The sequence below is a fragment of the Cercospora beticola genome, chromosome 2 (assembly GCF_033473495.1).
Source record: "Cercospora beticola chromosome 2, complete sequence".
In the NCBI taxonomy this organism is placed as follows: domain Eukaryota; kingdom Fungi; phylum Ascomycota; class Dothideomycetes; order Mycosphaerellales; family Mycosphaerellaceae; genus Cercospora; species Cercospora beticola.
This window is the reverse complement of record NC_088936.1, coordinates 1,418,912-1,433,098: the sequence shown is the minus strand read 5'-3', so window position 1 is coordinate 1,433,098 and position 14,187 is coordinate 1,418,912. Positions and strand designations below refer to the sequence as shown.

Genomic DNA, 14,187 nt, shown 5'->3' with positions numbered 1-14,187 from the left:
CACATTCCATCCGAGTCAACGCAATCAAAGCCAGTACAAGGGCGGAACAAAGGTCGATTCGGCTCCAGTCAGCTGGAGACATTGCGGTTCACTGTTTGCGACAGCTCCTGTGCCCAGCACCTGTTCGTCTGCTCGCCAGGGACGTGTGTTCTGAGACTGGATCTTTGCGTTTGCGAATTCAGCGACTCAGTCTCGCGCTTTCTTGACCGATCTTCTTCAACAGCATTTTCGACATCTTTTCTTGAGCCATCGTGTTGTCGATGACTGTGTCGTCTGGAAACAGGTCAGCGTCTTATGACTACTTCGTGGGATCGAAAGCGATTTACGACTCACAAAATTTGACAACATCGTCCTCTCCGAGGTCAAGCGCAGACGCCAACATCGATACTTCGTTCTCCTCAGGCCGGCCAAACTTGGTGTAGTAAGCTTCTAGCATCTCTCTTGCGTGCTTTGGGATCTCGAATTGTGGCAGGGAGGCTGGAGGCTGAGGCACAAGGGCTCGAGCGTACGTTAGGTTGTCAACACCGCGCTTGAGGGCTTCTTGACGACCGCGGAAAACATCAGCGCATTCCTGTGCTGAAAGACGGATACCGCGCTGAAGTGTTGATCCTGTGTGTTCCCACGTCGAGGCCTTGCCTCCTTGAGCGCGCAGTGCGGTTGTTGCCCTCGCACGTACGGACTCTTGCAGGCGGTTCTCAACGGCCAACTCTTCGCGGTACAGTGCCTCCAGCAGATGAAGCTGCTCTGGCTGCATTGACTGACTGTCGCAGATCTTTCGAGTCCTCGTTGCTGGCGTGAAACCCGATGGAGGCGGCTCGGGGCGGTCGCAAAGTCGTTCGATTTCGAGAAGCTGGCGCTTGAGCTCATCTGTCGCAGCCATTGCGGCCGGTGCTCTGTGTTCGCCGTGGAACTACGACGAGATGTCGTGTGACTGATTTGTCTCCACGTTCAGCCGCTCCTGAAGGAACCCGCAGGTAAGTGGTGCGGCGCAAGTTGCTGTTGCAAGGAGGGTCCTGGCGTCAAATTCCGTGACTCGGTTTGTGCTTCAAGGCGCCAAGGAGCACATGCGAGAGACGTGATACACAAACTAGTGGCAGTATGATGCATTGACTTTTGCTATTTACTTATTACAGAGCACTTTCGTGCACACCTTCACACCGCGCGCAAGTGGTGAAGGGCAGCGCAAACTGTTTACAAGACAAGCAATGTACAAATCTGTGGGGGTATGCAAGGGCGACCGCGCCCGATGCCGTCTCGCGGCTCAGTTGAGCCACTCATCGATGTCGAACTGCTCGACGCCCATGCCATCGGAGCCGGGAATGTTGATGGTGGTGAGATCGTATGCGTCCCACTGGTCTTCGCTCGAGGCGTTGGGGTCGAAAGGCTGCTCGACTTGTGCTCCGAGGCCGAAATTCCAGCCATCTGACTGTAGAGTGTTGTACGCCTCGTCGAGGGTCTCCTGGCCAGCCGCGCGTGCGCTTGTGAGTGGTGATGGGTCGAAGTTGAAGGCTGGCAACGGAGGAGCAGTGACAAGAGTCTGGTGGAGGTTGTTGTTCGTGTTGGTGTTGGGTCTGGAGGCCATGGTGAGTGAGCCGTGGGCGCTTGCGCTCTGTGGACCATTGCTGCTTTGCTGGCCGTAGCCTGCAGCGAAGCAGGCGCTGACTAGGTCATCAACACCGAGATTGGTCGTGGTGTGCTCTTCGTCAAAGCAGTCGAGGGACGGCTCGAAGCTGCGCACGAGCTGCGGCACTTTCTCCTGCATTCGTTGTCAGTGAGAGGCCACGTAGTGGAAGACGATCGGCATACCGGATTGCCATCTTGTGGCGGAAGCACCTGCCATCCCATGCTCTCCAGATACATCTCTGGCGGGATGATGCCGATGAGTGGTGCGCAGATGGTGAAGTACTCGTCAAGCGGAGCATCTTTCTTCTCGCCACTACCGCGCACAACGCTGTATGCCTTGGCAAGAAGAGCCCTGTCAAGTGTCAGTCGAATGAGGCATGGAAACAGAGAAAGCGACGCAGCACTCACCACTTTGCCGTGAAAAGATCTGCTTTCCACAACTGAGCCAGGCAGCCTGAGATCGCTTTCTGAGTGTGTGGTGCGAGCACTCTGTTGTAGTATTCTGCGACCTGATCAGCGATGTGACATGTACAGCAGGCAGACGGATGAACTTACTGCGATATGCCATCCAGGAGTTGAGCGGTCGCTTTGGCCCTCCGGTCTCAAGATCAGATTTCGCCTTCTTGCGCTGCTTCTTCTCGGTCTTCGCCACGGCAGAGCCAGTGGCAGTCATGCTGGGTGCTGCATTTGGCACGGCGCGGCTTCCTGCTTGCTGCAGCGCACCAATGATTTGGGTGGCCATGTCCTCACTGCAAGACTGGAGGTAGATTCGGAACTCTTCTGTCATGGCGTCGGTGGCCATGTCGGCGGTAGTGGATCCGATTGTTTGGGTGCGGTGAAAGGGTGATAACAAAGGGATGTGCGAATGCGGTATGGTTGGAGATCAAAGGAATGAAGTTTCAGAAAGGAGTCTCAGACAGAAAAGCTGGTGGCCGGTGGCTGGGGAACGAACAATCCCTGCAATCCAAAACTCAGCACGGACGGCGCAAGGTGAACAATCGCGATAAACGACAAACTCCAGGTAATTGGCAGACCGGCGCACAACGCTTCACTTCCCTCTGCTTTGCGAGAAGCGCGAGGCCTCATCAGTGCGACCCCAGCTACAAGCACGCAAATCCGTTTGCCGGAGACAGGTCGCAAAAGCATTGTGTCTCTCCGTTCCGACGCACTCTGTTCAGACCATCCACGCGCTCCAACCGTATCACTAGACCTTGCAGCCATAGCGTTTCCTTCCTTTCTCACGTACTCAGCACGGCGCATCCTCGCTCCGCTGGCTGCAGATGCGAGCGGCTGGATGGTGTGGCGCTATCGTGACTCTCCTGCCTCAGGAGTGCTACCCAGCATATCGATGCGCCCTTGACCATCAAATCGGCGGACCAATGCTGCAGAGCCATTGTTTTGTCCCATTCCGTGACATCGTCCGCGCCGTCCCAGTTTACACGATAGACAAGACCGGCTGTAGATCTGGCCCGAGTCCTTTCAGCCCCATCAGCGCAGATCTTGGATGTGGCCCAAGTCATACACACTTAGTTGGAGAGCTCTTGTAGAAACATCTTCCGACGCCTCTTTGGTGGCTACTCCAGCAGCGCGTCGCGTCGTCCCCTGCTCCAAGCACCTATGACAAACGCTGCCTGGCTTTTGCCTCGCCTTCCTGCTGATATAGACAATGCAATAGTCGCTCCATGCGTGTCGAATGCACACGATGGATAGAGAAAGGCGTCAGGACATAGCGCTTCTTGACCTGCCATGACAGCGAGCATTACTGGTTACTGGTTGACGCGATTGTTGCTTTGCCCGTTCGCCGGAGAAACTTCGGTGCAATTCACTGCACGGCTACGACTAGCCGTTTCTCGCAACATCATCGCGGACTCTCGACCAATACTCACCACAGTCATTCGATTAATCGAGCGACCTCGGCGCTTTCACATCTTCGCCTCGTTGAGCTGTTCACCAAGTGAACGGAGCGCATCACCCTTCTTCCAGCCACGCGAAGCTGGGTTCAGAGCGATCGCCGTCTCGACCGCAGACTGCCACTTCACCCCAAGCATCACCATCTCTCTCGGTGCTGCAGACCATCGGCATAGCCACTGAGCAGGACTTCGGCGATACAGGCTCAAAGCAACCAGGATGGATATTTTGGGCCCAAACTTCCCGCACCTGCTCCCCCAGTGGCCGACTGTACAGCAGATGAAGAACGCTGAGTCGTTTAAAATACGTGGCCAACGTGGCGTCGCCAATGGTGAGTCGAGAGTATCTGTGGTAGGAACTGCAGCTGATGTGAAAAGACGAAACAGCTTCTGCTGACGGCGTTTCCAAGTGCGATGAAGCTTTCCTGGAAAGCTTGATCGAACACCTTGGATACATGGACCTTCTTGTTCTACGAGCCGGCGATTACCTGAATGTCGCTGCGACCTACAAGGCCTACGGAGGCAACCCGCTCAACTACAACCGCAACGTCCACGTCCGCGAAGCCGTGACTGTTGTCAGCAAGGTCACGCCTGAGATTGAGCGTTTGAGCAAACACGCCGAGTTGTTCGTTAGCGAAGATCGCAGAGCCGAATTTCTTCAAGAAGCTGGCGTAGTTGCACGCTTGAGTCGAGAGATGCTTGAGATTGACGCTGCGATCGCCAAGCTGCAGCCATCGCTCCAGAACGAGCTCAACAGTTCGTTCTCGCGGAGGCCGATCGATGAGCAGACAGGAGCCCGTGTTCAACCATGGCAATCTTTTGCACAACCCCTCAACGTCAACGGTCTGCAAGCCAGAGACGATTGGGAAAAGATTCAGCAAGACGTACCTGACATGCACCTCGAGCGCGCCAATCTACTCCCAATGAGCGCGTCCCTCATTGCTGAGCGCTACAGACAGCGAGCACAGTTCCTGGTGGACAATTCGAAGAATCCAACTGATGAAGAGCGCGCTTTCGTGCAGCCAACCGCTGCCATACTTCAGGATACTGACCGTCGAGATGATCACACTGCTACGGTCAAGCGAACAGTGGCTGTGACAGCCCAGGAAGTCGAGGTGAGATTTTGTCGTCACTTGCTGCAAAGAGCATCGCTGACCTTTTCGCAGAGAAGCAAAGACCGATTCGCTTGGGGCAAGCAAGAGAGAGTCGCAGAGATGGCTCGCATCATGGCGCTGCTGAACAACGACGTGACCACCTTGCCAGGACAAGTTCGCCCGCCTGCCGTGTTTATGGGCACATTCCGTTCCGAGGAAGGAATGCGGGCCTTGAGGGAGAAAATAGCGGCCGAGAAGAAGGAGCTGGAAGATGAAGAGTAGGTTCTCGGATACCTTCTGAGCGTGTGCGGAGCGTGAGCATATCGCATTTTGCTTGGCCGGACAATGAGTGTCAAACCGGCTGGTCATGAGATTCTCCACTCCAGGAAGAAAGTTGGTGCGACTTGCGATAGCATAGTAGGAGCTTAATACACACTCGCTCCTGCGTTATTTGAATCTTTCAAACTCTTCTTCCTTCTTTGGCAGCACATAGGCTTGCATCGCGGTCGCTGAGTGCCATGGTCCAAGGCCATGTCAACTTCGGCCGTCAACAGATCACACGCAAAGCAGAGACTTGAGTTACTTCAGACAACTCGATCCCACAACCTGTACAATATTCCTGAGTATGGACGTGCCATCTTTGCAGAGGACGGATCAGATCGAGGCCAACTTCAACACAGTCTCGCGAACAAGCACGCGCCGCCGCTCGCGCACAACGTCCTAGGAATGGACGATGGAGTTTCAAGAGAGCATCTGACAGACTACGAGGCAAGATGGGAAAGATCGTAGCCAAAGCAATGGAGGGCAAGCCCGAAGTCACCACCATCTCTTCATCCCTCCTTCTCCGTCCCAGCGTCTCCTCTGCCTGCTCGCCTACTCGCTGCCCGCGCGCTCCTCGCCCTCAGGCTCTCAGGCACGCGCGCCCCGTCCTCAGGCACATTGAGGCATTTCCCACCGCCGGAGTGCCAGTTAAACAGCACACCACCGCTGCGCCCCTGCACGAGCCTGCAAAAGTGTCGATCTCTGTGGGGAGGTCACGTTCACCAGGCATTGAGCCAATGGAGCAATGGCGAGGTTGGTAAGAGTCATGTTTGTGGGGCGTGAGGTTGCGCAGTGACCGCGCGCCCCACAAGTGCTGAAAGTGGGGCGGCTTCAAATTCACTTCAAAGTCTTGGCGAGGATCATGTGAAAGCTGGTGATCCTGGCAAATGGCCGAACAACGACGCGCTGCGCCATGCTTCGAGATTGAGGAGACTAATTTGAGGACGTAGGATCCGAATATCTGGTTTGTTTTGGCGCTGCCACAACTTTGCGGATTCTGTGAGGGGGGTGGAGATGTGGGCGGAATGCCAAGACATGTGTCTTTGGGTCAAGACGAGGTCTGTCGACATTTGAACCAGGGAGGAATGAAAGATGAGAGTCCATTGAGTAGGTGGTTTGACTTTGAGCAGAACTGCCCAGCAAAATCCGGAGTTGTGCGCAACCGAAGAAAGCAAGATTTCGGGACAACGACTCCATGGCAGCAACGCGAATATTAGACACTCCGATTTTGATACGAGATTGTAGCCAAGGTCCTAATTAGGAGTTCTGGTTATCCGAATGGAATGCTGGCGGTTCATCGTCCGAATTTGGAGTCCGCGAGGAAAACAGAGTCGGACACTCTGGGTGACAGGTAGCGACAACGATGACTATCACACCAAAACACTTCAAGAGCCTCACGAGAGTGGACTAATGTAGTGCTACTAGCAGAGCCAAGTCTTTGGGCACAGTATCGAAGAAGCCAGAATGGTCCGAGATAAATGCCAGTTCGAAAGCCTCCACGACAGAGTTGCACAAGATGGTGTAAGACACCAGCAAACACCATGATGCTGTAGAACACACTTTAAAGAGAGATCCAATCATTTATCAGAAAGCCGGACGATGAGACGGCGAACTAGTGATGGCTCAAGAGAAATTCATGCCAAGCCCAGTATCAGTGTTGACGTCTCTGGCCGTGGCAAGGAGACTAACGATGCACTTGGCGTGTGGAAAAAGTTCAATAATTCCTTGGCTGAGTGTATGAAGAGGCCTGCCAGATGTGCGTTGGACTTATGGCGTGGAAGGGGAAAGCCAGTAAGGACCGGGGCGGAGATCAACACCAACGCTAACAGTATTGTCAGGTAATGAGCAAGGAATTGCGGATAAGCTCGAACTGTAGCAGATCGAATGCCACGTACAAACTATACCATAACAGCTGCCCGTGTCATGGGAATGGAGGACAACTACGCCGGCGGCGATGACTTCTTGTGACTGCAATGGCTCAGCAGCAGGCCCTAAAGCACCATATACTTGTATAGCACTCTCGTCTGCTGGGGTTCTCAGCATCGCATTGTGTTCTGTAGCCCTATTCGCCATTTAATGTGGTGGGTGAGAAATTCGACCGAAGCCAGTATTTCGATATTGGCACATGACGAGGAGGACCATGCGAGCAAGCACCGAGAGCTCACATATCAGCTTGAACTCGAAAGCCTGCATGGTCCATCGGCATATGTCTGTTGGAGTGGCAAAGCTGTGCTGGGCAGGACTGGAATATTTCTTGGGTGTAAGCCAACTCTTCAGACGAGACACCACGACGGCTTGATCGCGCGCTCAGGATTTGTGATAAATTGGATTGCATTGGCAGCTCTGCTCATTCAGACCGAGATTCGGAAACCAAGGTAGAGGATTGGCCTTGCAGGATGTTGCTGATACCAATGAAAGGAGCGACCAAGTCGTCAGACGGTACATTGCAAAGAAATTGTGCACGCCCACAAGCGCACCAGACTTCTCAGGCACACGCAGGACCGCGAAATACCGCGGAAGAGCTGTCTACACAGATGCCACTTCGATACGGGAGCAGTGAGCTTTCGGAACTGGAAGAGCCGCGTCTACCAGGCCCATCGAATGCAAAAGATTTGCCGCATTTCGAGCAGCGGCTATTGCGTGCTTCCACGGGTGTTGGTACTGTCATGGATCAAGCATCTTGTCTAGCATGGTCTACCGCCGCATCAATAGAGACCGATCGCTGGGGTTTGCCAGAAGTTAAAGCAAACTAAGCTGATGCACCGGCCCTCAAGAATCCCAGACCAGGCGTCGTGTTCTTCTTGCATGCGATTCGCAGAATGCGAACGGAACCAGAAACGCTTGTTTCAGATTCGCGATGGAAGTACAGGCTTCAATTCGTAGGACGACTGGATTCTTTTTACGAGGTCTCCGGGATCGGGCAGAGAAAGGCTGCTTATAGCGTCGCATGGGCTGCACAGATACTGTGGCATCCAGTGCGCCAAGAATAAATGTTGCAGCCTCGATTGTTCGTTCGCTCTTAAGACATGACAGAGCCCTCAGGACGAATCCTGACATTGATATCAAGAACTTGCAATATATTCTTGACACTCTGCAGCAGCAGTACGCAGATATGGGCGAAGTGGTCCTCTTGAAGGTATGGCAAGTGACAGGTTCAAGTCGGCTGCGCGAAGGCATGACCAGACCATGTGCGCATACACAATGTTCTGGTTCATCAAGGTCTTCGCGGACCCCAGAGGCAGTTCGTCGACATTCGACGGACGCAGACCTCAGTTGTCCCTTTGTTGAAGCATGCAATCGCAAGGAGTATGGATTCCGATAACATTGCATTACTGACATGCTATGGCCCGCTGCCGATCCAAGGCGGTACTTCCAGCTCTTTGGCCTCAGAAGGCTACCCTCATTGTCCCACCATCATCGGCGCGAACAGCCTGAGGAGTTATTGTCATGACGATGATGCCCCTGTGATCTCATCTTCCAAGGCTATTCCAAGATCCACAGCTCTTTTGCCGTTCACCTCTTGGACCATCATCGCTCCACGACCGTCCGTCCTGGTTGTGAGGCGCGTTCTCATGTAATTCGTCTCTTTCGTGCTGTCCGGGTGCGGGGATCCACAAAGACGCGCCTGCAATCAACACACCTTTTCTCGTACGGCACGATTGCCTGGGATATCTCGCTCAAGATGGCGGAGTGGAGCGGTGGTGGACACGAGCATGTTGTTGTTGCAGGGACGAGAGGAGAGGTCACTCGGCTCGGCGCATTGGCCTGAGGCACCTGCGATTGCCTATGCGTGCTGTCACGTCCACGTCTCCAAGTATGTCCTTCCTTATCCACAATGTGTTCACAAATCGTGTTGCAATTCATTTTATGATTACAATCTTGGAGGCATGCTTGCCTAGTATCTACTCGATTCTTTCTCATTGCGGCGAATGCTTGACCCTGCCTCTTTTTCTCTTACAACCGTCGTGTTTTCTACTCTGTACTACATGTAGCTTCTCCGCTCTACCACATGTGCTGTCTCACACACCTGTCGAACAATGCCTGTCGCTCTGGTCTGATAGACGCATACATTTCCGCGAAGTGCTGGCCGTCTTCGGATCGTTCCGAAGTCATAGTCTCCATGCGACGACTCTGTAGCTGGAGACTGGAGTCTCCGCGTCCCCGATGTTTTGCGCTTACTTAAGATTGCACCAGGATGCATCTAATAATCCCAACCGGATCGAAGCCGTAGGACGCAGCTGCGAAAGGCGCTGATGCTGACGTCGCACTCGTTATCGGAGACTGACACTCGCGATCTGAAGCTGGATTTAGTGGAGGGTAATGCCTGTTGCAGGCACGATCGGTTTCCATTGCTTCTTGGAGTTGCTCATATCTGGCTTGGCAGGCCCTGTCGCGGACACGTGAGCGTCGTCACAGTCCCGATAACCCTAGCAAGAACGGAAAAGTCAGTGTTTTTGTTGGGCGGGACACCGAAGCTGCGCATCCCGCAACGTTCCAACTTCGCCCGAGCTGCAGCAGTCATAAGAGAAGCAACATCTCTTCTCATGTTTCGGAGAGCATTGTTGCGTGGAGCCAGCACTGACAAAACTCGTGCCTGCACGCGGCCCGCAGCTCGTTTCGTCACATCTCACAAGCTACTCCCCATCAAGGTCACCAGTCATCACAGAGCATATTGCTCCGCCCACAAAATGTCCGACCTCACCACCGACTATCTCGGCGCGAGCCACGACCGCATTTTTGAGAACAATCGAAAATGGGCCTCCGACAAGGCACAGAACGACCCGGAGTTCTTCACCAAGCTGTCCTCTGGCCAGAAGCCCGATTACCTGTATATTGGATGTGCCGATAGCCGAATCCCATCCAACGAGATTATGGGTCTGGATGCCGGCGAGGTCTTCACGCACCGCAACATTGCCAATCTGGTGTGCAACACCGACCTCAATGTGATGAGCGTCATTAACTACGCCGTCCGACACCTCGAGGTCAAGCACATTGTGGTTGTGGGTCACTACAGCTGCGGTGGAGTCAAAGCGGCCATGACTCCGGCCGATCTTGGTATTCTCAACCCATGGCTTCGCAACATCCGAGACGTGTATAGGCTGCACGAGCAGGAACTTGACGCCATCACCGACCAGGACCAGAAGTACAACAGGCTGGCTGAGCTCAACGTTTTGGAGCAGGCTCGCAATGTTGTCAAGACTGCTGCTGTTCAGCAGAGCTATGCCAAGAACAAGTTTCCCATCGTCCATGCGTGGATCTTCGATTTCAAGGATGGTCTTCTCAAGGACTTGAAGCTTGACTTTGAGAAGCAGCTCAAGGATATCCAGAAGATCTACAACTTGACTGGAGGCGAGTAGGTGCCGATTTCTCGGCGAGCTTGAGAGCGTATTGAAAAATTGAGTTGCGGGCTTTGCGAAGCTGCGAGATGTGGAGATAGAGGGCAGGAATCGCGAAGAATCAGTGATGGAAACATATACTACTGCTCATCTGGAGGCATAATCTGTTTTGGAGCATCTTGATATCGACACCTGTCCTGCAGCCAAGTTCATTCTGCCTGATCTATCCTTCGCATCACTGACAGATCCTTCACTCAGTCCGGTCTTTAAGCCCTGGACTCTTCTTCGCCTCAGCTCACTTCGCATATTCTGATCCTGAGTTCTTGAATGAGCCGGTCTTGAAGTCTTTCGATCGTAGAGGCAAACTCCATCAATACAGCATGGTCAAACACTTCTAAGACTCTGATGCACTTATTGTTTTGGAAGCTCTCTGAAGTGCTTTCAGCTGACAATATTGTTGATGTCACTGCGGTCGATCCGGCATACATGTACGTGGAAGGCACGGATTCGGTAAAGATGCCAGCACTCACGGCCTTTGCAGTCGAGACTTTCGCAGCTATGACAGGTTGGTCATTTGAAGTAGAAGCTTCGACTTGTCTCGATAGCATAGCAGTCACGGCTGAAGGGAGCCATTGCTGCTTCCTGACGAGTCGGATGCTTCAGTCGTAAGTTTAAACGCCGTGCCCACGGGCGGCTTTCAGGAGAAGTGGCCGAGGGACATGTTGAGTACGGGCTCGACAAATTTCCGCCATGCTTACATACGCCGGAAGGCAAGAAGCTGATTGATCAGCTATGGGATGAGACTATACGGGAACTGGGCTTCGTTAAGCCAGGGGATTTGCTGTAGCGGATGAATCCTGACAAGGCTTGAGGGTGCTCCTGATAGTTGTCTCGTCTATGATATGCATAGTGTTCCGCATGATGGCCTCATGACTGTCTAATGTCATTTATGACTTCTCTCATGTACGTGTACAAGTTGCAACTCCAGTCTCTCTGGAAAGGGGCAATGTCTACTTTGTATAGATGACGCACGTCGGGAAATGTTATGCCGATCCACGAATGCCCCACCAAAACTTCAGTCACTCAATGAGTCTACCCACTTGGGACGCCTATATCTTCTTCACCTTATACACCAGGTCAGCTACGCTGCCCGTTCAGTTCAAAGACTCTCTGCTGACACCGAACAGTCACAATGTCGGAGCAACAGCAAGAAATCCCCGAGCGACCCAAAGAAGGCGAACAACCCGCTGCGGGGGTTGCTGCAGGCGAGGGCGAGAAGGGGCCTTCGAAGTCTGCATTGAAGAAGGCCGCCAAGGAGAAAGAGAAGGCAGAGAAGAGAGCTCGCTTGGCTGCGGAGGAGGCTGCGCGCAAGAAGGCCGACGAGGCCAACGATGTGAGCAAGGAAGACTACGGCGAGTTGCCGATGGTTCGCGAGCAGGAAGGGCCCAAGTACGAGCAACTCGTCGAGCTCGCGGCTGAGCACGAGGGCAAGGATATCACACAGGCAAACGGTCCCAAAGCTGTCTTCAGGGCGACTGTGCTCAATGCACGCAATCAGAGCGCGAAGTTGTCATTCTTGACATTCGCTCAGCAGGAGCATTCCATTCAGGCCGTCGTGGCAGGCAGCGACACTCTCAGCAAGCAGATGGTCAAATTTGCGGGCAGCATACCTACTCTGAGTGAAGTCCTCGTCCACGGAGTTCTTGCCAAGCCTTTCGAGCCAGTGAAGAGCACGACTGTACAGAACCTGGAGGTTCATGTCACCAAGCTCTATTTGCTCAACAAAGCCGACTCGCAATTACCATTACAGGTCGCCGATGCAGAAGGTCGCATCCCTGCCGAAGGAGAGGACAACGCTGTTAGCAACGACGGCAAGGCCATTGTATCTCTCGACACTCGTCTCAACAACAGAACACTGGACTTGACCGCGAACCTTAACCACTCGATCCTCAAAATCCGATCTGGCGTCAAGAAGCTGTTCCGAGAGTTCCTCGAAGAACGCGGCTTCCTCGATGTCGACGTGCCTGAAATGCTCGGCGCAGCAACAGAAGGTGGTGCCTCTGTGTTTGAAGTCAAATACTTCGATAAGAAGGGCTACCTGGCACAATCGCCACAGTTCTACAAACAACGTCTGATCGCCGCTCGTTTCGAAAAGGTCATGATGATTGGACACGTTTTCCGATCAGAAAATAGCAACACCAATCGCCATCTCACAGAGTTTGTCGGACTGGATCTGGAAATGGCCTTCAACCAGCATTACCACGAGGTGGTGTCACTACTTGAGAATCTGTTCCTGTACATCTTCAATGGCCTCAATGAGCGGTACAAGAAAGAGACAGAGCACGTGAGGACCGTGTATCATGTCGAGCCATTTAAGCTCCCGGAAGCTGGCAAGGTTCCTCGCCTCGAGTTCAAGGAAGGTATTCAAATGCTTCGCGATGCTGGTGAGGAGGTCGGAGACTTTGACGACTTGAGCACACCACAGGAGAAGAAACTTGGAGCACTTGTACTTGAGAAGTACAACTCTGACTTTTACGTGCTTGACAAGTACCCACTCGAGGTTCGGCCGTGGTACACGATGCCTACTGTGGAGACGCAAGCGGTATATGACCCCAAGAACCCCAACGCTGGCTACTCGAACTCTTACGACTTTTTCATGCGAGGGCAAGAGATCATGTCAGGCGCGCAGCGTATCCATAAGGCAGAGTTCTTGGAGCAGAGGATGAAGGAGCACCCGAATGCGGTCGACCCCAAGCATCCAGGTATTGCACCATACGTCGATGCCTTCCGGCAAGGGTGCCCACCACATGCCGGAGGTGGTATTGGCCTGGAGCGTATTGTAATGCTGTGGCTGGGCCTACCAAACGTGCGTTTGGCCACTGCTTTCCCAAGCGACCCGCGCAGACTTCCATAGATGCGGCATGCATAACTGGCCGATGACGACTGAGACGGTGTACGAACTGCATCGCCAATAAAAGCATTGCATTAGGGCGTTGAGCACGCGTCGTGTGGTTGACATACAGCGTAGCAGATAGCTGATGACAGAGCAATCGCAAACACGAACCAAACTACGAACGACCTCTCCTTGGAGAATACGAAGAGTCGTCACGAGTTTGATTATGCGACTTCTAACGACGTCTTTATTGGCGCCTTTTGTACGTAGATGTGCTGACCAATCTAGCTCAAGGTCGATATTCACTTCTTCCCGCAAGCAGTGTCATGAATGGCTCATGCAAACACATGGCTTTCCGCCTGCACCACGTCAATGCGCTGGGGCTGAGAAAATAGCTCCAGAAGAAAGTTTCATTGCTCGACGATCTCGCGAGACGTTCGTTCGCCAGTCCTACCCTCGGAATCATCACACTCCGAGTTCACATGTCGCAAGCCGGGCCCGTTAGTACACTGCGTCATCCGGCTCAGGGTCAGAGTATGTCGACGCACTTCCTGCGCTGCCTCGTGACAAGCAGTGCCCCGTTCCAAGGATCCAAGCCTGGCAACAAAGGCTGGCAACTGCAGGTGTGCTCACAGTCGCGGAGAAGAGATGCAAGCATCGTCGCCAAGATTCATGTCAATGTGCATTCCAGCATGCAGATTGGCAGATACTCTTGAGTGTCGGACAGTAACGGCGTGCGTATAATTCTGAGTTTAAGCCTTCCGTAACTCAAACGGGCTCTAAACCCGAAACGTGTCGCGACTTGCACTCTCGCGACAAAGCAACTCGAACGCGACAACACTCTCGAACGCGACTTTTTCTATATTCCGAAGGGCATTCGGGGTGCCTATTAAGTCGAATATATCCGACGGCATCCACTCTGCCTACTAACCCTTCCTAACCCAAACCCCTAACCTCCTAACCCTCCTAACCCAAACCCCTAACCTTCCTAACCTTTCCTAACCCTAACCCGA

The 14,187-nt window shown here is 53.4% G+C and overlaps 5 protein-coding genes across 5 annotated transcripts; 3 read left to right on the top strand and 2 right to left on the bottom strand.

The window, feature by feature from the left end:
• Nucleotides 1–178: 178 nt before the first annotated feature.
• Nucleotides 179–880, bottom strand: RHO25_002569 (uncharacterized protein; the record flags this gene model as incomplete). Its single annotated transcript, XM_023598138.1, has 2 exons — nt 179–273; nt 334–880. 2 exons carry the CDS (start codon nt 878–880, stop codon nt 179–181), a joined length of 642 nt encoding a protein of 213 aa, XP_023455568.1.
• Nucleotides 881–1,261: 381 nt separating this feature from the next.
• Nucleotides 1,262–2,425, bottom strand: RHO25_002568 (uncharacterized protein; the record flags this gene model as incomplete). The annotated part of the gene is made up of 4 exons (XM_023598137.2): nt 1,262–1,756; nt 1,807–1,975; nt 2,032–2,125; nt 2,179–2,425. 4 exons carry the CDS (start codon nt 2,423–2,425, stop codon nt 1,262–1,264), a joined length of 1,005 nt encoding a protein of 334 aa, XP_023455569.1.
• A 1,325-nt stretch (nt 2,426–3,750) lies between these two features.
• RHO25_002567 (uncharacterized protein) lies at nt 3,751–4,906 on the top strand (the record flags this gene model as incomplete). The annotated part of the gene is made up of 3 exons (XM_065602272.1): nt 3,751–3,862; nt 3,909–4,645; nt 4,697–4,906. The coding sequence occupies 3 exons, from the start codon at nt 3,751–3,753 to the stop codon at nt 4,904–4,906; spliced, it is 1,059 nt and encodes a 352-aa protein (XP_065458344.1).
• Nucleotides 4,907–9,633: 4,727 nt separating this feature from the next.
• On the top strand, nt 9,634–10,302 carry RHO25_002566 (uncharacterized protein; the record flags this gene model as incomplete). Its single annotated transcript, XM_023598135.2, has 1 exon — nt 9,634–10,302. The coding sequence occupies one exon, from the start codon at nt 9,634–9,636 to the stop codon at nt 10,300–10,302; it is 669 nt and encodes a 222-aa protein (XP_023455567.2).
• Nucleotides 10,303–11,473: 1,171 nt separating this feature from the next.
• On the top strand, nt 11,474–13,195 carry RHO25_002565 (uncharacterized protein; the record flags this gene model as incomplete). The annotated part of the gene is made up of 1 exon (XM_023598134.2): nt 11,474–13,195. One exon carries the CDS (start codon nt 11,474–11,476, stop codon nt 13,193–13,195), a length of 1,722 nt encoding a protein of 573 aa, XP_023455564.1.
• Nucleotides 13,196–14,187: the final 992 nt, after the last annotated feature.